General features: G+C 37.2%; 1 protein-coding gene across 2 annotated transcripts; it reads left to right on the forward strand.

Annotated features, from left to right (window-relative positions):
* The first annotated feature begins 5,213 nt into the window (after positions 1-5,213).
* On the forward strand, positions 5,214-10,623 carry LOC131164410 (ubiquitin-conjugating enzyme E2-23 kDa-like). 2 transcript variants are annotated; one of them, XM_058121571.1, is made up of 6 exons: positions 5,214-5,427; positions 5,536-5,615; positions 6,151-6,265; positions 6,399-6,451; positions 6,534-6,662; positions 10,203-10,623. In XM_058121571.1, exons 1-6 carry the CDS (start codon positions 5,240-5,242, stop codon positions 10,331-10,333), a joined length of 696 nt encoding a protein of 231 aa, XP_057977554.1. In that variant the 5' UTR covers positions 5,214-5,239; the 3' UTR covers positions 10,334-10,623. The 2 variants fall into 2 exon arrangements, with proteins under 2 accessions (XP_057977554.1, XP_057977556.1); XM_058121573.1 differs by having other exon boundaries at positions 6,594-6,662.
* The last annotated feature ends 11,884 nt before the right edge of the window (positions 10,624-22,507 follow it).

Genomic DNA, 22,507 nt, shown 5'->3' on the forward strand with positions numbered 1-22,507 from the left:
TCGCCGCTCACCCACCTCATCCCAATACAAAGGAGATCGACATCTCCTACCGTACAAGGCCTCAAACGGTGCCATGCCAATACTGGACTGGTGACTGTTATTATACGCGAACTCCACCAGTGTCATAAACTGAGTCCAGCTACCCCCAAAACCTAAAACATATGCTCGGAGCATATCTTCTAGTATCTATATTTTCCTCTCAGTCTGTCCGTCTGACTGAGGATGGAATGTCGTACTAAATGATAACCGAGACCCCAGAGCCTCCTGCAAGCTCCTCCAAAATCGTGACGTGAGTCGCGGGTCTCGATCTGACACAATAGATACAGGCACCCTATGAGAACGAACTATCTCCTGAACGTAAATCTCCGCTAAACGGCTAAGGGAATAACTGATCATGATAGGGAGGAAATAGGCGGACTTAGTCAACCAATCTACTATCACCCAAATCGCATTCTGGCCATGCGATGTCGACAGCAGCCCTGAAACAAAATCCATGGATATATGATCCCACTTCCACTCTGGGATAAATAGCAGCTGCAACTGACCCGCTGGCCTCTGGTGCTCAACTTTTACCTGCTGGCACGTCAAACACTGGGCTACATACTTGGCAATCTTTCTTTTCATACCACTCCACCAGTAAAACACTTGCAGATCCCTGTACATTTTCGTACTTCCAAGATGATTCGTATACAAGGATCTGTGAGCCTCATCTAAAATAGTCCTCCAAATGTCAACATCAGTAGGAACACACAGTCTGGACCGGAACCGCAAAGCTCTGTCATCTGAAATGCAAAATTCCTCTCCCTGACCACTCTGCACTCTGTCCATTATCTCTATCAATTCTGGATCTTCTTTCTGGGCAGCTTTAATTCTTTTCTGCAGACATGCTTTACTCGTAAAATCCTTCATATCATAATATTTTTCATGAAAAATAACATTCATGCCACACAAGTTGGGTCAATCATGCATTTTCATTTTAAAATCACAGTTCTCGTACAACAGCAGTATTTTTCCAGTAACACACATTTCTTAGTAGTATTCAAGAATCATACATATTTACTGAACATTTCTTTGCTGATAATAATAATAATACGTGTGAAAAAATAACTGTTTTAATTTATTCCCTTACCAGACTACTGAGAAAGCCCCTAAAATATCCTGGTCTAACCCCTGTAGGATTTCCTGATCAATACTCTGAAACTAAAAACTCTCAGTATTAAACTTCAGTATTTCCATGTGCACATCATTTCCTATAACTACCATAAGACCAAATTTGGCTTAAAAAGTCTTACTTTAACTCAGGAATGATTTCCAACTTGCTTTCACCAACGATCCGCTCCGACAGATTTGGAGAGAACTTCCCCAAGAGCGTCGTGGTGGCTTCAAATCATCGATCTGGTATAAATTTGGCCCGGAATCGAAGAGAGAGAAAGAGTGAGTGAGTGAGAGAGAGAGAGAGAGAGAACCAAAGGGAGAGAGAGAGAGAGAGAGAGAGAGAGAGTGGAAAATTTGCTTAATTGTGAAGTTAAATCCGGGTTTTTGATATTTATAGGACTGGATTCGTCGACGAGCCACGTCATTCGTCGACGATTCCTTCAATAATTTCGTCGACGAAATCCACTCCTCGTTGACGAAATTCAGTCGACTCAAAAACCCCTCTTGGTATTTTCTCATCAACAAATCCTGTCTTCGTCGACGAATTTTTTTATATCCTCATCGACAAATCCCCTATATTCATCGATGAAGTCGACTTCCTCCTTCTGCTACTGTTTCCATTTCCATTCCTCTTTATTATTTAAATCCCATTATTATTCGGGTTGTCACAATCAGCATCTTGGAATGTTATTAAAAATGACACTCCAATGTTTGAACTCTGCAAGAAATTTGAAGATTCTAAAGAACAATTTGAAGTCCCATAAAAAAGGAACTTTTTTTATATCCATGGAAAAGCATTTGATTCAAAGCAAGAACTAGAACCGCATTCACTCAACGGCTATCTTGAGGAGGTTAACATAAAGATGAGGAAAAATCTAGCAACACATTGTACAACAGAAGAGTTACTGCAGTAGAGGGTAAAAGCAAGTTGGCTAAAGCTATGGGAAAAGCAAAAGAGCAGTAAACATTTATTAGCTTTTAGAGTTAAAAGCAAGTTTAAAAGTGCAGTGGATTTGTGTCAAAGCTCAAAGGAAGGACATTCCTTAATTCATGAAATATGGTAATGCATTTATATATATATAACCTAAAGACTTCAATATGTACATGAACAAACTTACAAACCAAGAAGGTAGAGATGTTGTGGGTGACGAGGTGACTGGGCGACGAGGTGACGCGGCAACGGGCAGAGATGTTGTGGGCGGCAGTGAGAGGCAGAGACGCTGGGGGTGGCGGTGAAGGGCGGAGACATTATGGGCAGCGGTGACGGGCAGAGACACTGTGGGTGGTGGCGACGGGCGAAGATGCTGTGGGCGGTAGGGATGGGCGGAGACGCTGTGGGCAGCGGCAACAGGCGAAGACGCTATGGGCGGCGGCAACAGGTGAAGACGCTGTGGGTGAAGGCTTGAGATTCAGTGGCGGGAGGACTACATTGCGTGCATGGAGGAGCAAGGAGAGAGGGGCAGGAGTGAGGAGTGAGGAGTGAGGAGGAGGGAGGGGCAAGAGAGAGGAGTAGAACGATGAAGAGTGAAGAGACGGTAGGAGGGAGATGGAGATGGGAGGAGAAATAAGAAATTTGGGAAAAGTGTAGGAAATTATGCGAGCTAAGGTAGGGATTTCAAATTTTGAGCATCAGTGACGGTTTTTAAAACCGTTCACTACTACTCTTAAATAAATTGTTATTTATTTTTTAAAATAAAAGGACAATTAGTGACGGTTTGTAAAATCGTCACTAATAAAGGACGAGTAGTGACGAAAATAAGAAACCGTCACTACTACTCTAAAATTATTTTTGTCTATTTTTTTAAATAAAAATACTATTGGTGACGGTTCTGAAAATCATCACTAATAAGGACCCATTAGTGACGAAAATACAAAACCGTCACTAGTATTCTGAAATGATTTTTTCTTACTTTTTCTTTAATATAAAAGGCTATTAGTGATGATTCAAAAAACCATCACTAATAAGGAACCAGTAGTGACGAAAATAAAAAGCCGTCACTAATAATGTGAAATAATATATATTTTTTATTTTTTTTAATAAAATGTCTAGTAGTGACGGTGGCAAAACCGTCACTAACCCTATTAGTAGTGACGAATTTTCCAAACAGTCACTAATAATAGACTATTAGTGATAGTTGCTTAATCGTCACTGATAATCAACAATTAGTGACGATCTGAATCCGTCGCTAATACCCCAAGAACTGTCGTTAATATTTTTCCGAAATAATTTCCGCGCGAAAAGTGGTTTTCCGCAATAGTTCGAGCGGGAAAATTGGTTTTTAGTGACGAAATTATTAGTGACGGTTTTAAAACCGTCACTAATACGACACTATTAGTGACAATTGTTAGAACCGTCACTAATACCCAGTTTTAGTAAAAAAATTAAAATCGTCATTAATAATTTCGTTACTAAAAACTAGTTTTTTTATAGTATTTGCATATTCAATTTCAAATCTCTTGTAGAATGTGATCATGATTGGACAAAGTATCTGTCCTCAAGTAAGGCAAAAAGCCAACTTTACTAAGATAATTGATCCTAAATGTCGCCAGTATCCACAAACAACCATTGTTTCTATCCTCCCTACTCCCTAGTTAAAAGAAAAGTAAAAATAGTGTGACATTCTTATTGGGGAAAATAGAATTTATTTTACCCACATACCACTTCTTCCTATTATACCCTTAACTCCCTCCACATTCAACCAATTAATAGCCTGAAATTGTTTTCCAAAGCTAGCAAAAAGGGACTTATTATGTTATTCCAAGCCTCAAAACCCAAGCACCCTTATCCTTTTTAAGAGTATGGAAGAAATTTAGGATGGAAAAAGTAAACTAAACTTGCATAGATATTCCAAAAAAAAAAAAAAAGTCCTTTTTGGACTCCCCAAATGAACAAGTTTTTGACCTAGTGAAGTGCCCTAGCTTACCAGCCAACAACCCCAATTAAATGACAAAATAAAATTCAACCAAAATTTTTGTTTCTAAGACTTGAACTCTCCCCAATTGCAATAGGACAAAAAGATAAGTATTGGATTTAGGGGTAAGGTTTCTTGTTAACATCTTTTGCCTAAAAAATCATTTGAATATTGAGTACAAATTTTTCTTGACCTCAAAGTGGGACGTTTCTCAAACTCTAAAGCCATTTGATCTCCTAAGATCAATTGATTGATCTCAAATATTTGCCACCTAATTAAGACAATTTACTAAAACGTCCAATCTTTTTTGTTTGATCCTCTCTCAAGTCGAGTCCTATTTCAATTGTAGCATTTCAATTGCAATTTCTTTTCATAATACCATAAATACCATTTATTATGTCGATATGTATGTGTTGTCTTGTAATATGAAAAGTATCCTTAAATTATAAAAATTTAGAGGTATTACATAAATTTTTTATCATTACCTTTTGTTTATTAACCTACACCGTAAAACATAGTCGCTTGGGAGATTAATTGTTACAAACAATTTTTCTACTATTACACCTTAAGTCCAATTTTAGTAAAGATGTAGACATACTTGAATTTATTTTTATTAAGTAAAATAATACCCAAAATACAAATTTTCTTTTCATTTTTTATGAATAATCTCCAAAACAAATAAATTAAATTTTAATAAATATTGAATGTCATCTTACTTGTGTTTTGCTTTTTTTTTTTTTTTTCTTTTTTTTTTTGGAAGAAAAAGAGCAAATCCAATTAAGACAAATAAAGTTTTATATATAAGTAGTCTTATACTCATAGCTATTGTCAACATTTTTTTTATTAAAATACTTTTCTATATATTATTTTTTTTATAAAAAAAAAACAGTAAAAAAGGCTTAAAATTTTATTTAAAATTATATCTTTTATTTCTTTAAATTTTGAACACATGTATCAATAAGTGTGAATGTGGTGCTATGTCATTCTCACGTTTTGTTGCAGTCATAATATTTTTGCCAGAAATAGGGCTCCTTAAAAAAAAAAAAAAAAAAACTACTACTACTACAAAGGCTAAAACTAATAATAATAATAATAATAATAATAATATAATTTAAAAGAAAATTTTACTACACGTTAGATATTGACGAGGATCCCACCATATAGGTGTATACATGTCTCCTCATATGGCTCTCCTATGTCAGAGCCCCTCTCTCTTCGATTGTGGGAGAAACCCATTCTCTCTCTCTCTCTCTCTCTCTCTCTCTCTCTCGCATTGTGCTACTTTATCAAACTGTGGGCGAATACCAAAGAAAAAAATGTCTTCCCCAAGCAAACGCAGAGAAATGGATTTGATGAAACTGTAAACTTCTAGATTGTGTTCTGTTTATGATTTACTGTTAATATTTTGTTTTCAATCTTTTATTTTTTATTTTTGAAAAAATTGTTGGGTTTGATTGCTGTGAACTAGGATGATGAGTGACTATAAAGTGGAGACGGTCAATGATGATATGCAAGAGTTTTATGTGGATTTTCATGGGCCTGCTGAGAGTATATCATCTATACCCATCTCTGATTTTTTGTTTCTAATTTTTTTTTTTTCATTTAGTCAACAAAATGCGTTTTCCGAATAATAATTTGAACTATCGATGCTGTTCTCTTTGTGGGTTTTTGATATATTTCGTAGATTCATTAAAAATTCAATCGTGTTCATCTTATATGCTTCAAGTTGTATGTATATTTGCCCCCTACTTTGGATAGGAATCTTGAGAGCTACAAACAACAAAAAAAGTTTTTAGCTGAAGTCTTGCAATTATTTCTGTATAATCTAATCATTGAAAACTCTGAACTCTGTACTTCTATTTTATGCTAATAATCGAAGGTATTGTTATATTTTGAGTTTTTTCTTTAATCTGTATTTTGTTTGTGTATCCCAAGCTGAATTTAAAACCCTTTGAGCCAATTTACAAGTTGGTCCATTTTTCCCTGTATGCTTCTTGTGTATGAGCTGCAAGACTCTTGTTCACTTTGTAATTTAAATTTGGAATGAAAACATGCGATTTTCCCTTGTGATGCAATTTGGCAGGTCCTTATCATGGGGGTGTGTGGAGGATAAGGGTGGAGCTACCAGATGCTTATCCATATAAATCTCCTTCTATTGGTTTTGTCAACAAGATCTACCACCCGAATGTTGATGAGATGTAAGTAAAGAGGATGCTAAAAACATAGTAACTTGGCTTGTTCAAATTTTGATTTCTATTTTGTAATATATGAATATAGAAGAGTTCTTTTTTTTTTTCCAAGTCTTGCAATGTTGGTGCTTTATGTATTCAGGTCTGGCTCGGTGTGCTTAGATGTTATAAATCAGACCTGGAGCCCCATGTTTGGTAAAAAATAACTATTGTGGCTTTGCATTCTCTAGTTAAAAAGTTGAATATGCCAAAGTTGAAGCCTTCTTTTTCCCCCCAGATCTGGTAAATGTGTTTGAAGTGTTTCTTCCTCAACTTCTTTTGTATCCCAACCCATCAGATCCTTTGAATGGAGAAGCCGCTGCTCTTATGATGCGTGATCGAACTGCTTATGAACAAAAAGTTAAAGGTAATAATTCTTCTCAGTTCCATGCTGTTTGGGTTCATATAGATTGTTTGTAAATGGCTTGAATGAAACATTGAAGATTTTCTTAGTTTTATTCAGTATCTACAATCATTTCTAATTGGAGATTGATTTGATCGATTCGTTAGAAGTTCATTCCATAAGTCGTGCATGAATAAAATATTGAAGGTTATTTCTAAACGAGTCTAAAGAGCTTTGCATATGAGTGCAACCATGACCTGCAACCTGCATCTTTATTGCTTCATTGGCCACTCATGGTAGATTGCATTCTTTAGTTTTTCAAGGGAATTTTATAACTTGGTCCAATGTTGAACTTGTTCCAGCAGTCAAAAGTTTAGTGTCAGATACTGAACATGAGAAAATGATGTCCTTCCAATTTGCACTTTTGTGCTCAGTCCAGTTCTTGGAGATGGAATTCAAGTTGATTAGGCAGCAATCATTTGCATTGTTTGCATCCTTTCTCTGATTCCAATTGTTGTTCCAAGCCTATCAGTAATTGTTCATCTCTTTTTGGTTCTTCATTCTGATGAGTATTATTTTTCTGTTTTAGTTGCAAGCCTAACTCAATTACTTATGCGATCTGCAACTTGTTCTTGTTGCATTGAGCTGAACAATGACTTTATCTAAAAGTGTAAAATATTCTGCCATACCTCAACATAACTAAGCATTTAACCTAAATCATATGCATGAATTGGTTGGGTAGGTTTATATGTAACATTGGGTGAATTGAGTTGGTTGGTTGCAGGATTAAAGAGATTAGATTTGTTCCATTATTCCAAGTTCCAATTCTATTTTTTCTGTGTTGCAACGTCAACTATATCAAATTTGTATTTGTAACTTTTCAAGTTCTGTTACATTACTTACTGTGTGTTGTATCTCAACAATGGTTGAGTTCAAGTTTTGTGGGCTGAATCTTCTTAATTAATTAAGGTTGGGTTAGGATTTACCATTGGGTTTAGCATCTTCTTAATTAATTAAGGTTGGATTAGGATTTACCCTTGGGTTTAGCAGCTTTATGGTACAGGCTTGCTCTCATATAGTTTGGAGGGTGGGAGGTCATAAGTTCTCTGAGGTCGGTTGCATGACATTATTTGACCATGCTTTTAGCTTCCGACTCTATACCCTCATGCCTTTGGTGGGGCTAGGGTTTTGCTATGACTCAAGCCCATTAAGCGAGTGCATATTCAGCTTCTGCAGCAGGCTCTAAGTTAGGGCCCTAAATCTTGAGGCTTGTTGATCTAAGCCCATCCGAATATGGGCTACCAAATAGGTAGGGGCTCTTATGGTCATCTCTCTGCAAAGGAAAGACCTTCAAAAGGGAAGGGAAGAAAGAGCTATGCTACTAACCGACCCTTTTATAGAGTCTTTGAATCAATAAACCTCACCTTTTCTCATTTTATTTTAGGCAAGGAATCGAACACATTGAGGAGAAACTTTCACAAGGGCCACTATCCACACATTTGTTTGTCAGATCAACACAACCAGCGGTTTCATTTATCTTGCTCAAGGAATGACTTTTAAATCAGCATTGGGCATATATCTTTTGAAACTACTTCTAGCTCTCATCAGTAGCCAACAGGAACTTGACTCCTATGCTGGCAAGGGTGTGTATTTAACAGGACATACATACCCTGTGGGTTGCCACTTACTGGTTTCTTCCTCCTGTCCCTTTTGTTGTGGGGATGGGGGAAGCAACAAGAGGAAGAAACTTGTTGAGTCTCCCCACAAGTCTTTCTTTGGGATGCAAAAGGGTAGGAGGGGTGACCAGTTCATGATTGCCCTTCTTTGGTTATGACCATAGGAGCTTCCTTTTAGTCTTTGGTCATGCTCGGTTTGTGTATACTTATCTTCCAATTACATTCTTTGACTGTTCATTTTGATGAATATCCATTTCCATTTTCTTCTATTTATGGGATTATTAAGTGTTGCAAAATGGTTTTGTTTAACACAGCTTCTGTCCAGATAGGCATTTGTTTCTAATATTTAAAATCAAGTGGAAAAATTTATACCATTTGAAAGCATCTTAGAAGTGAGAAAGAAAAGTTTTGAGCATTGCAGGTTATGGAAGTTAAAAAACGTGGGCTTTAAGTTTCTGCTTGAGTGAGACTGCAGTATTCTAAGAACTTCCGGAAGAAGATGATCCTGCATCAGTGCAGCAGAAGATTTTTGTAGGTTTTCCATTGGTTGGTCAAGGGAGGTTAATATATCTGAGATGATGCTATGGTACAGAGGTAACAAGTACCAACTTCTTTGCACATGTCAAGAATATGACAGCTGCTTAGCCTTATTCCAACTTTTTTGGGGTTGGTTGCATAACTCCCTTTTCTCCAGCTCAAATGCTTAATTTGAGGCTATCCCCTATAGCAAATTAGATTTTTAATGGTCTTTTATCGCCCTAATAGTGCCTTTCACCTCAATCTTGTCACTCACCTTTACTGGTGCCATTGTCTTTTTTTCTTTTTTTTTTGGCCCCAAGGATGGGGTTGGGGAGGGGGGGGGGGGGCGCACTAATTGGGAGGACTGTTGGGCCTAATATACACAGCAAGGGAGCTCATCCCCCATCTCAAATGTCCAATCCCTTCCAGACCCTTCCTAAAATTAGAGCCTTAGCCCTACAATATAGAAGTCCCTTGCTCTAAGCATTGCATGTTCCCCAGGGAACACCTGTGCCATTTCTAAGAACCCATAGACATTGTGGTTATGGCTTCTTCTCCTTAGCCTTCTCACTGGCCGCTAATTTTGGTTCCGGAGTTAGTTAGAGAGTCCATAGAAGTTTAGAAGTATATGTTTGGTTTGAGATTATGTTTCTTTATTCTTTATTTACTGATGAGAGGGAGGCTTGGACCAACAGTAAGGTTGCTCCTTTGTGACCAGTTGATCATGGGTTCGAGTCCAAGAAAACAGCCTCTCTGCATATGGGGTAAGCTTGCGTACACTGTGATGACCCTCCCCTTACCCTCGCCAAGCAGGGAGCCTTTTGGCCAAGGGACGCCCTCTTTTTACGGAGTATAATTTCAAGTAATCTGAAGTAGAACTTCATGTGTGCTACCTTTTCTTGGGAGCTAAGGAGTGAACAAGGTAGACCTGCCATCCATAGCGGAAAAAAAAAAAAAAAAAAGAAGAAGGAGGAGGAGGAGAAAAGAAAAGAAAAAACAAGGGTAGACTGGCCATGTATAAACCCGAAGGCCAATTATTTGTGTTATCAATCTTCGATTTGAAAATTTAATAATGCTCTTGAGAAAAAGTTAGTTGAGAAAAGAAGAAAGGAAGAAGTGCACCTGGAAATAGAAGCTTAACTGTGAGCACGGCATCTTGAAGTGCAACTTCATGTGAGCTAACTTTTTAAAATCCTTCATGATGAAATAAAAAATTTGCTCACACGATGTATTTGTTGATTTAATTATCTCTGCCATTAGTTTCTTCAATTACCCCTGCCTCATTTCCTGCAGTTTCTCTTTGATATATATGATTTGTAATTTGTATTGAAAAGCCATTAATGCTTATATCTTCTTTCCTACATTGCAGAATACTGTGAGAGATACGCCAAACCAGCAGAGACCGGGGATGTCTCTGAGGAGGAATCTACTGATGAGGAGCTGAGTGAAGATAACTATTCCTCTGGGGATGAGGCAGTTGCTGGCCATGCTGATCCTTAGCTGGATGAGTGCATGACTCTGCTATATGAACAGTTACATCACAAAAACAAAAAATGAAGGGAAAATGTTGATTAGGTATCCAAATCTTCATATATATATATATATCCATTGAATGCCCTAATTAAGGTGCTTGCTCATTGTAGTGGACTTAACAGAACACAAGGTGGCCTAGGCTCCACATCTTGTCTTGTGCTATGATGTCATGGGAACAACTCCAGAGGTGATGTGTATGGGCAAACTTTTGAGATGACTTAAAAGCTCTCTCAATACATCAAATTATTTGGGGACAAGTTACCATTGGGTCTGGGGTATCATTAGGGTACAACTATCTAGAGATCGTTATTCATGCATTTTGGTTTTGAAGGAATTATACAATGGAATTCTTTTACCATGTCCTGTTTTCTAGATATGAAATATGGGTTGATGAGTCTCACTCCTCATATGTATGATGCTAATGAATGTGGGATCCATCGACACATTTTTCATCTTAAAAACAGATATATGGACAACATGAAAGAACACATTCCTTGAATAATTTCTCTAGGTTTTGGTCAAGTATGGCTTGGCGTCTTGATAGATGGATAGAGGAGTGCGTTAGTGTTACGACTGATAAAGAGAGCCCTAGCCCTTAGAATCGAATTCTAAACCGGCGTGGCGCTGTCTGATCAATAGGAAGAGAGGGATATAAAAAGCTTATGATGAGCATCTATTTGAGTCGATCATTTTCAAGATCTAATTCCAATTTTTTCTTACGTAGTGCCTCACTACAAAAAGAACTGTTTAAACCTAGAAGAATCTTAGCACCTTATGTACTTTTTCACTTCCCCTTAGTTGAAACTTGAAAAACATTAAACTAAGGAATTTTTTTTTGTTTGGTAAATAAAAAAGAAGTCGAAAGAAAATGAAATACCTAGCAAATCAATCAACAAATATGTGATTTTATACATTATCAATTTTCAATATTTTTATAAAATTATTAATCATATTAAAATAAGTTTTCATTTTTATATTAGTTGATAAAATTATAATGAAAAATGAATTTAATTTTCAAATGAAATTCTTGATCCAAACAAAGTATCATTGTCTTGAGTTTATCTACTCTGGCCCATGTTTTTTAAGGGGGGAAGTTGGAGTCAAGGTTTTTTGCTTTTCGACGTACGAACGACTATATGAGACGTGACAAAATGTTTAGGTAAAAAGTGTTTTTGACATTCCATTAAAAAAAAAAAACTAAATGAAAATAAATAAAAATAACAACAACATGTCACCATTTTTTCCACACTATGAATGATGAATTTGTCTTTCATTTTGTCCTCTCCTTGGCAAACTAAGAACATTCATGGTTTTCATTTTTTCCCTTGCAAACAGAGAATCATAGGAATAAATTTATCATTTAATACATTAGAAGATAAAACTAAATGGAGTATTCTATAATGCAAATAGGGCTTCCCATGTTTTACTTGTGTTTAGAGTAACCTTTTTTGTTTTCCAGTTTACAAATAAATAATAACAAGAAAACTCCATTTTCGAGCTATAAATATAAATAAATAAAATGTAAGCCATTTTTTTTTTTTTTCAATTGTTAACTAATTTCCAATAGCAATTCTAGTAGGCAACAACTCTTCTATGGTGCACATGTCATAGAGCAAAAAATTCCGAGACCAAAAGAATTACTTGTCTTAATCTGTCAAATATACGATAGAGTCACACCTTGCAATAAAAGAGTACACCAATCCTGTCCAAAACGCATCCAAATACATATATACACTGATAAATCCTTTCCATAACAAGTATCATTAGCATAACAATCCTTGTTTCAACTAAGATAGTTGCCAAGGAACCATAACTATAAGGTTGTTGTACTTACATATCACAAGTGCTAAGGTTAGTTCTCGTCCCCACAGGATCATTCTCGTGTAAAAGTACCTGCCATTCAATAAGAATTAGGGGGGGTGACATCATATGCTACTTAACACAGACGTGAAGGTTCAGCATCCCTCGATAGTCCAATTGGCATAAGAGTCACCACTCTGAGTAAACCCATGGGCCATGAATGCAGATCCCAGCCTCCAAATTGAGAGTGAAATGTGACAACATTATCTAATGGGTCCATAGGGCTTCCAGTTCAGCTCGAAAGCCCAAGACAACCCTTAAGAATGTCAAATGCTTACACCAAAGCACTCCTTGAGATGCTTACTTAGTGCTCAAAGTGCATCTATAAAATCTCCATAATCAAATCCGTGTTTGCAACAATTCCAACACACATCTGCATGTCCATTCCAAGGCTGCCCAAACAAACCTCTTGCTTGTGCAGCAAACGCAAAAACATAAGCCTGTCGCACATAGGTACTAGTATTTTGCCTACTTAATAGTTGATAAATAATGTGACTATTTTTTAGGCAATGGGAGAGGTCAAATGCTTTGTAAGTAAATTTTTTTTTTTTAATTTTTTGTGGCTAATGGTTATTTTTCCAGAATTGTAGAGAAGAATGGACGCCGTTTCTTTCACATTTTCCTAGAAGAAGAATAAAGAAGTTGATTCCCCAAATAGTTACATTGTTTCCACTTTACAAAAAACAAAATCTTTGGATCAAAACTTTCAGCCACCAAATTAATTCTCTTTTTTTTTTTTTTTTTTAGATTGAGAACCAATAGTTTTGGTAGGTCCTATTCATAGAAGATCCCCTAAACATAAGCACTACACATATGAATTGTATTCTAAAAAGGATAGAAGCGGGACGATGGAAGAGGTTTTTTGGAATTTAAATAGAAATTATAAAAGAAAAATAAGATGAAATCGATAATTGAAGGTTGGTGTCGATATTGTGATGCACATATTATAGTGCCACAAATGTCCAACTAGAATCTATGAACATATTAGCTAGTCCATGACAGCAAATAATTCACCAGAGAGTTAGGTGAAGCTCTCGAATAGCAATGAGAGGAATTCTAGCAAAGAACAATGGAGCAAGATGAAATCTGGCAAAGGAAATCCAGAAAGGAAAGTTTCATATCAAGGATGGTTTGATCATATCATGGTGGGGGGATTAGGGAGGGTTTTCAGCAATTATTTCCACAATTTTCATTAACGTAATTAGAGGGGAGTACAATTTAAAAGTAAAACTAGAAATTTTAGGCGAAAAGGAAATTTTAGGATTTGGGCTAAAAAATATGTATGTTGAGCCTAAAACAAAATAGGAGGAGATTAGGCCAACCAAAGGAAAGCCACCTATGATCAAGTCATGAAAAGGGCTGGAGGATATGGGCTCACATAAAGATCAATCAAATTTCTAGAGGCCAAGCTTTGTTGGGGTGGGATGCTTATATTCAACTCAATGGACATGAGCCTTCTTCTAGAAGAGAGTATTTCTTTTGTGGTCCAAGGAAAGGGCAAGAAAGGAGATGTATGATATAGATGGATGAGTTATAGAGTGATGAAGATGAAGTTGGGGAACAGAAAGATCGTAGGAAGATTAGAGCTGAAGTAAACAAGGAATTTGAAATGGGAAATGGAGAAGTATTGATAAAGTTTGAAGGGCCAAAAGCTTTGACCCAAGTTTTGCATATACTATTCAAAGCCTATGAGTGAGCAAAGAAAAATATGGGAGAGGGGGGCTTTTATGACAAGAGAAAAGGAAAGGAATTTGTAGAATTAGGGAGTCAAGATAGAGCATTTTCCAATTTAATAGAAAATGGGTCAGATTCACTGTCTTTCAAATTCTAAGCTAAAAAATTGCAAAATTGATTGGTTCTTGGTATTGGAACTCGGAGTATATATGTTTCTAGATTACAATGGAAGCCAATCATTCCACAACAGTCACATATTCTCATATTTTTGAAAAATTTGTACCCTCAAGTTCTCTATTCCTAGGATGGTGCAGTAACAAAAGGTTTGGGAAACGATATTTCAATAACGAAGTTTGGGAATTAATATTGCAATTTTTTAAGGTAATATGTTACTTTTGTGTACTCTCATATTAACTCTAAACTATTGAAGCATACATGAATTAGAATCAATGGGGGGAATCAAATACCTTTGACCTTTTAGGGGGTGAGAGATAAAATTAGGTGGCCTAGGAACTTCTTAATGATTTCGATCTTAACTAGGCACCTTTTTCTAGGAATTTGGCTAGGCTTATGAAAAGGGCATTGGAGAAAGGAACAAAAAAAATAAATTGAGCAAAGAAATATTTAGATTAGCTTCCTTTATTAATTGTGAGAAGGGGGGTAGGTTTTTAGGGTTAAGAGCGTTACTAAATGATGCTTTTGCACTAGATGTTAGAGGTTAATAGGGAGACAAATAAGAAAAAGATAGTAAAAGACTCAGATAATAGAGTTAGTATAGATTTTATCTTTTTATGAGTAAAAAAAATTATAGATTTCAAAGAACAGACATTTTCCCCTTTTCATGAGCTAAAGAGGTTAGATAATGGCATGGGATATCAAGCTAGCTGTTTGTAGATACAATATTTTTAGTTCTTTTTCTTTGTTAGCCCTGCTTAAGATCAAGGATGTTAGGTAGTGATTTTTTACCTCTATTTATGGACCTATACAACATTTCTATTGGAACTTTTTTTTTGTAAAAGAATTGGCTTGCTTGTTTGACCTTTGTAACCTTTGTTACGTGATAAGGGTGATTTCAATGTTATTAGGACCTCTAGGGAAAGGTTTAGGGGGATTGAAGGTGACGATAAGCATAAGAAAATTTGACTCTTATATTCTAGATTGATGCCATAGAAATCTTTTCCTCAATATTTTTTTTTTTATCCATATGCTTTGATTACATTGAATGTTAGACCATTTTTTCAAGATAAAAGTACATCAAATCCATATAAAGTTCACAATGATAAAATTGTATATATTTAGAAAATATAGGTTCGATCAAGGATTTATTTCACCGAAGTACCAAAGGCAAGCATACATCAATACATCATTATCAACATAAAGTCCTAACACAAATTATTCATAAACTCCAAGGATATTAAGGAGAATAAAAACAATGCTTCAAAGGATTTTTTTTTTTTTTTTTTTTTTGAATATCGCCGGGTGTCCACCACCATCAACGTCCATTTTACGGTCCGCACCGGCAGTGACTAATCCCACGCCCTGTAATGGCTACCCCACACCACTACGAGGAGGTAAACTCAGGAGCCCGCCGTAGGAATCGAACCCGGGATGCCAGGATTAGGCTCACCTCGTGAAAGGAAATCCCAAGCCCGCCCTGCCAACTGAGCTACACCCTAGGGGTACTTCAAAGGATATATTAATAACATGGATGATTGGAGGAGTGTGGCTAATTAGGGGAGGAAGATTGAGTTAGAAGGACTCACCTTAAAAATAAATTACGTTAGAAATTGAGGGTTAATTGGGTTAAGGGTTAAAATTCTAGGTTTTTTTACAGGGTGGTTAACAAGAGGAGGAGGAAAAGTATCATTAAAGAGTTGAAGCTAGATTCAGGGAGAGTGGTGAGAGATCATAAACAAATAAGGGATGAGAGGACTAACTTTACAAAGAGTTTTATGCTGATGACTATAAGAATGGGCTAATGGTGAAGGGGCTAGACCGAGAGTTATTGGGGAAGAGACTTCTAAATGGTTTGAAAGGCCATTTGATTTAGAGAAAGTTAGAAGTCTTGCATTTGACATGAATAAAGATAAAGCACCAAGACTTGATAATTCCATAATGACCTTCTTTGTAGATATTTGGGAATGCTAAAATAAGATGTCCTAAGTTTTTTTTTTTAGGAATTCCATAGGAATAGAGTGAGTGCAAAAGCATTAGTCTACTTTCATTTCTCTTATATTGAAAATGTAATGACCCGAATTTTAAGAGTGGAATTTAAATAATAAAAGAAAGGAGAAAGGGAAATTGGAAAAAGGGGAAAAGAAGGGAAGCTGCCAAGCTTCGTCGACGAACACAGGGCTTCATCAACGAGAAAATACCGAGAGGGGTTCTGAGGTAGCCTGAATTTCGTCGACGAATACAAGGTCTCGTCGACGAAATTTATGAAGAACTCATCAACGAAGATCGAGCTCGCCGACAAATTTTGCTGTCTATATATATGAAAAATTCGATTTTTATTTCGTTTGAAGCTTCCTCTCTCACTTTCTCTCTCTCCTCTTTGGCCCTCTCACTCTCTCTCTTCGATTTTGGGCTATTTTTACTTCAGATCAAAGATTTGAGGCTACCACGACGCTCCTGGCAAAGTTTCCTACAAGTTTGCCTGAGCGGATCGTTGGGGAAACGAAGTTGGAAATCATCTCAAAGTTAAGGTAAGGCTTTTTAAGTCAAATTAGACTTTATGGTAGTTATAGAAATTGATGTACGCACGAAAATACGGATGTTTAATACTGGAAATTTTGAGTTTCAGGGTATTGAGTAGGAAATCCTACGGGAGTCAGGCTAGGAAATTTGAGGGGCTTTCTCAGTAGTCAAGTAAGGGAATAAACTAAAGCAGTAATTTTCCATGCATATTATTCTAAACTATGAGCACATTTATTTTCAAAAAAGCCTATGCTATCTTTGTATATTACATATGAAAGGTATGATTGGAAAATATTGCTATTGTGATGAAAATGTATATGTATGTATAAGATACCAGAAATGATGATTTTAAAATATGAAGTAAGACTTAACAGCACATGTGTGGCATGAACATTATTTTTATGTGGAGCGAATCATGATATGAATGATTTTACGAGCAAAGCATATTTTCAAATATTTTGAAAAGACGAATTATGCTATACTGAGTTTGATGAATATATGATAAATGAGTTATTTTCAGAATATAAATACCTGAAACGATTTTGGCGCGAGGCCACATGTATGCTATCGGCACGAGGCCGTATTTATGTTTCGGCGCGAGGCCGTATTTATTATGTTATAGGCACGAGGCCGTATTTATTATGATTTTGGCACGATGCCATATGTATGATTTCAGCACGAGACCGTATCTATGTTTTCGGCACGAGACCGTGATGATATTATGTATGTTCATGTATTATATGTTATTATAGTCAGGATGTTAGTTTAGTTCAGTTCAGGGCTCGGTACCGTAGCTATATGTGTAGATCAGATATCTACTTCAGATTAGTGCTAACCGTCCCACGAGGGGATGAGAGATGGATAGTCGATGTGACTTTTAGTAGAGTGTGGACATCCACCTACCAGTCCGGACCAGGGTGTGGCAGGCCCATCGTACTTACAAACATATTTGATCTGGCAGTGGTCGGCCAGCCATTGTCGGGTCCCGCCTTCAGGCTGCACAACCCGTCATGGGGGGTAATACATGACATTAACTAGCTATTCATCCTGAGTATATTTTCAGTACTACAGTTACAACAGATACTTTTATGTATGTTATTACAGTTATAACAGATACTTATGTATGTTATGATTTATTGACAGACATAAAGGTACATGATTATCTAGTATGATATTATGATTATTTCCAGAATTATGAAATGTACTGTATATGTATAAGCACTTTAAATGTTCATGTTTCCACACAGCTGTATTTAGTTTATTTTCCCTTACTGAGAAATGTCTCACCCCCAACATTAATTAACTTTTAAGGAAACCCAAAGAGACTGGTGGGTCAGGCGGCCGTTGAGTGATTGGTGCTTCCCTACTAGAAGGGTAAGCGTCGCACTAGGACTAGGAGATTTTTGTTGTATGGTCCTAGTGATGTTTTTGACTTTTTGGAGATTGTACTAACTATCGATATTTTTCCCTTTACAACCTCCTTCCTTGTTTTTTGCATCACTATGCTTCCCCAATACATGCATTCCACTCAAATATGAGCCAAATTTCCAACAATCTCCACCTTGGCGAATATTCACCACCTAGGAGAAATACAAAAGCATAACCCTGCTGCTCCACCTGGGACAGTAGATTGGGACCACCTCCCATCTAGCACCTAGAGACATAAACCTAGTCCAAGTAATTCATGAACTTGTTCGTGGTAATAGGAACTCCACCTACCTGAACACACAGCTCCTCAAATGAACCTTTAAACCACAATGCTACCTTGGCAGCCTCAACCACTGCCACGTACTCCGCCTCAGTTGTTGAAAGTGCAACTTGAGACTATACCTTGGACTTCCAACAATTAGGCCTTCCCACAACATACCCTGTTATAGACCTCCTGTCATCTAAGTCCCATGTGTAGTCTGCATCCACGAATCTCACAACTGATGGATCGCTTTGTTGCCCGCTAAAGCACCCCCACTGCATTAGCATAGGAAACCTTTGACATGTCCCGAACATTACCGTCCGTCCTTGGGTACTGAGCAGTAGACAATTTACATTGATTCGCCAATGGAGTACCGGTGACCGGTTTAACATTAACTATGCTAAACCCCTCCAACACCTTCTCCACAAAATCACCCTAAGATAACCACAATCTCCCTGTAGTTTTGTCCATAAAGCCACTCGAGATAACCCCAATCTCCCCGCAGCTTCATCCTTACAAATCTCCAACCCAAAAATCTTCTTTGTCATACCCAAAACCTTCATGTCGAATTCCTTTCTCAACAGAGTTTCCGACTGGCTAACCTCAGTTGGCATCTTCCCAGCAATTAAATGTCACCAATATAAAACAAAAGAACAATTACCCACTTGCATCCTATCACCCTTTTTTCCTCTAGAGCTCCACCAACTCCCACATCTGATTCTTATGCAATAACTTCATCTCCTCCACCATAACTCGCATCCATCTATTTTTCCCTTTGTTATGCACTACATCTTAAAAAATAGTAGGAACTTGCCAGTAGTAATGAATGCATAACACATCAAATCATCAAATTTATACCTGGGTGGAGGCCTAATAGTGCACTTGGGCCCATTGTGATCTTGCTGGTCTCCCGAGCTAAAACTCCCTATAATATGAATGATGTCATCTCTGCCCTGAGTCTGTAACTCCACCTACATCACAATCTCATTTCTACTCCAATTTATACTTTGAAACTACAGGTCTCCTGAGCTAGAACTTTCTACACTTCTGCCCTGAGTCTCTAACTCCACTTGCACAACATGCTCGTTGCTTCTACAACTTTATGGCACCTATTTCTCTTCATATACCTAAGTACATTATAGCATGGCTTTGACATCAAAAATCATATTTCCACCGATCATCACCTTATTTGCCATTGGATCACACAACTTGAACCCACCTTTATTATACCCCATAAAAATGTACCATCTAGACTTTTCATCAAACTTATATCTCACTTCACTAGAAACGTGCATGGCTAGACCTCCAAACTCTCTCAAACCAGAGAAGTTTACTATATATCCTATCCAAACCTCTCTTGCAACTTTCCCATCTAATGATACCCTCGGGGATCTGTTAATCAAGAAACATGTCATACTCACTGAATTTACCAAGAAGTTCCTTGCAAGCCCTACATACAACCCAAAATGATGCTCGTAAAACTCCTTAAACATCAGCGTACTCAGTTCCAATGTCTGACCCAAGGATCTTTCCCCTAATTTGGTTTTCCACCTCAGCCACAAGTTAAACCTATTAAACATCTCCAACTTATACCACATGAAGCAACCCCCAAACCTTTCGTGATAAACTCACGAAATGCCTATACTCAACCCGTGATGCTGTCCTCAAGAGTCCTCAAACATCCTACAACTATGTTACCCAGCAGTGCATAGATATTCCCTACTAAACTTTATCCTTTCATCACCATCAAGACACTTTTACACACCTTCATTATCCCACTTTCAGACTTGTAACTATCATTACAATCTAAAGTGTCCAATGAAATCACATTCTTCCGTAGATTAGGTACATACCTTACATCACATAACGTATTTACCACACCATCATACAACTTGGTTCTGATATCCCCTATTCCGACAACTTTGCAAGCCGCATCGTTTCCCATAAAAAAGGAACAAGAACTCACTAATCTATAAGTGGTGAATTAGGCTTTGTTGGGCGTCATGTGAAAAGAACATCTCAAGTCTAGAATCTAAGAATCCGTGAGGCGTTCTGAACTCAATGAAACAAAACACATATCACCATCACTGCTCCCTAAGTCTCTTTCTTTTACTACATTTGCAGATTTTGATGAACCCTCTTGAGTTTTTGCATTCCCCTTCTTCCACTATGAACACTCCGATTTTATGTGTCCAATTTTCTTGCACTTAAAACACCAAACGTCCTTCCTCCTCCTAGACTGCGATTGAGTTTTATTATTACTCGATCCGCTCTAGAACTTGCCTCTCCCACGATCTTGATTACTCTTCACCATGAACCCTTCACCTTGTGAACTCTCATCGCTAGCCTTCTTCCTCTGATGAAACCCCAACAATGCAATCGTGATTTCCTCCAACTCTAGGAATTCTTTCCCCTACGTTAGAGTCGTAACCAGATCCTCGTACATAGGAGACGTAGGTAAGGAATTCAACAGCATCAATGTCTTGTCTTCATCCTCGAACTTCACTTCAACTCGCTTCAGATCGCTGATGATTTGATTAAATATGTTAATGTGTTGATTCAGGTCCGAACCTTCTGCCATTGTAGGCCCATAGTCTTTGCTTAAGATACAACTTGTTCAATAAATACTTGGACATGTACTGGCTCTCTAGTTTCAGCCAAACTGCCATCGGCGATTTCTCATCCATGACATGATACATCACATCATCGGCCAGACAAAGTCTGATAGTTGCCACAACCTTCGCTTCCAACTCCTTCCAACTCGTGTCATCCATGTCATTCATCTATTTTCCGTATAGTGCCTTCACCATTCCCTGCTGCACCAACACGTCCTTAACCCTCTTCTACCAAAGTTTGAAATTTCTCGTTCCATCGAACTTACCATTCTCAAACTTTGCAGAAGAAATCCTAACCATTGCAACCAATAACTCTGATACCAATTATTGATTCGAATGTGCTACGGAAATACATACAACTCGAAACAATCCAAAACAAATAATGCAAGCACTCAACAATGAATATATGGAAATTAATAATCAACCACAAAGAGAATAAAATCAAGCAATAAGAACACACGATGCAAGAATTTATGTGGTTCAATAATTTTCCTACGCCCACGGGAGCAAGCAGTTGATTTTTCATTATCAATTCATTAAGCTTGTCAAGCTTACATCAAGAGTTATAAAATATAGTTTATATACTAACCCTATGCGTACAAAAAATTTAGAATACAACTAAAACACTTCTATAGCAATTCCCAAAGGAAATTCAACAAAATCTCCCAATCTACTGATCTCGCAATTCAAAATCTATGACTTGTGCCGAACAATATTGTCGATGATCTCCGAAAAACCATCAACGGTTTAATATTGAGGTCAAAACTGAAGACTGAATCTCGATTGAAACTGTCGACCATTTTCTACGATTTTCCTCTTGCAGCCTCCTTCATTGTTCTTTACATCACTATGCTTCCCCCGGCACATGTGTTCCACTCAAATATAAGCCACATCTCCAACAAATCTAGAGATCCAATACCATCCCTTTTCAGTAACTGACCCTCCGAGATGTTGTGACAACGAGATAGATGTGGAATGACTTGTTTTCATGTTTTGGTGAGCAATAGGCGGATCCGAAAACTATTCACGATTTTTTTATGAAGTTTTGAGGTTTTGGGAAGAATGAAAGATGCACGATTTTGTGAAAACTATGCAATGTCTATAATTCTGTGGATGTTTTTGCTCAAAAGGAATGCTAGAATTTTCAAATACGGGAAGATTTCTCCAAATTTGGTTACTTTTTCATTCTTCTTTTTGGGCATATTTTGGGGTCTCCAACTATCCAATATCCAAAGGAATTGGAGGTCAGCTCTAATGTAATTTTTATCTTTTTTTGTTCCTTTCTTTTCGGATTCTTATCCCCCTTCCTTTGCAGCAAGGAGTTCGTCCTTCTAAGCCACCATAAGGGGGGAAAATGGATAGCAAGAGTCAATGCTTGTCTTGTAGTCCTATTTTTGGTTAGTTGTTAGTATTGTTTTTAGGAAACCTTTTTTTTTTTTTTTATGGATAATTTTTCAATGCTTGTCTTGTAACTATGGTATTTTTATGCCAAAAGTGAGGGTATATCAATAAATAAATAGAGGTTCTGCCCACCTTTAGTAAAAAAAAAAAGCAACAGGGCTGAAATTTGAACTGTATCATTAAGAATCCATAAACTGCTTGTGG

This window comes from Malania oleifera, chromosome 9, assembly GCF_029873635.1.
Source record: "Malania oleifera isolate guangnan ecotype guangnan chromosome 9, ASM2987363v1, whole genome shotgun sequence".
NCBI classification, from domain to species: Eukaryota; Viridiplantae; Streptophyta; class Magnoliopsida; order Santalales; family Ximeniaceae; genus Malania; species Malania oleifera.

Excerpts from the sequence above, each read along its gene's own strand:
- LOC131164410 (XM_058121571.1), top strand. The coding sequence starts at position 5,240 with ATGTCTCCTCATATGGCTCTCCTATGTCAGAGCCCCTCTCTCTTCGAT. Across the intron at positions 5,428-5,535 it reads GAAATGGATTTGATGAAACT|GATGATGAGTGACTATAAAG; the intron begins GTAAACTTCTAG and ends GCTGTGAACTAG. Across the intron at positions 6,266-6,398 it reads CACCCGAATGTTGATGAGAT|GTCTGGCTCGGTGTGCTTAG; the intron begins GTAAGTAAAGAG and ends TTATGTATTCAG.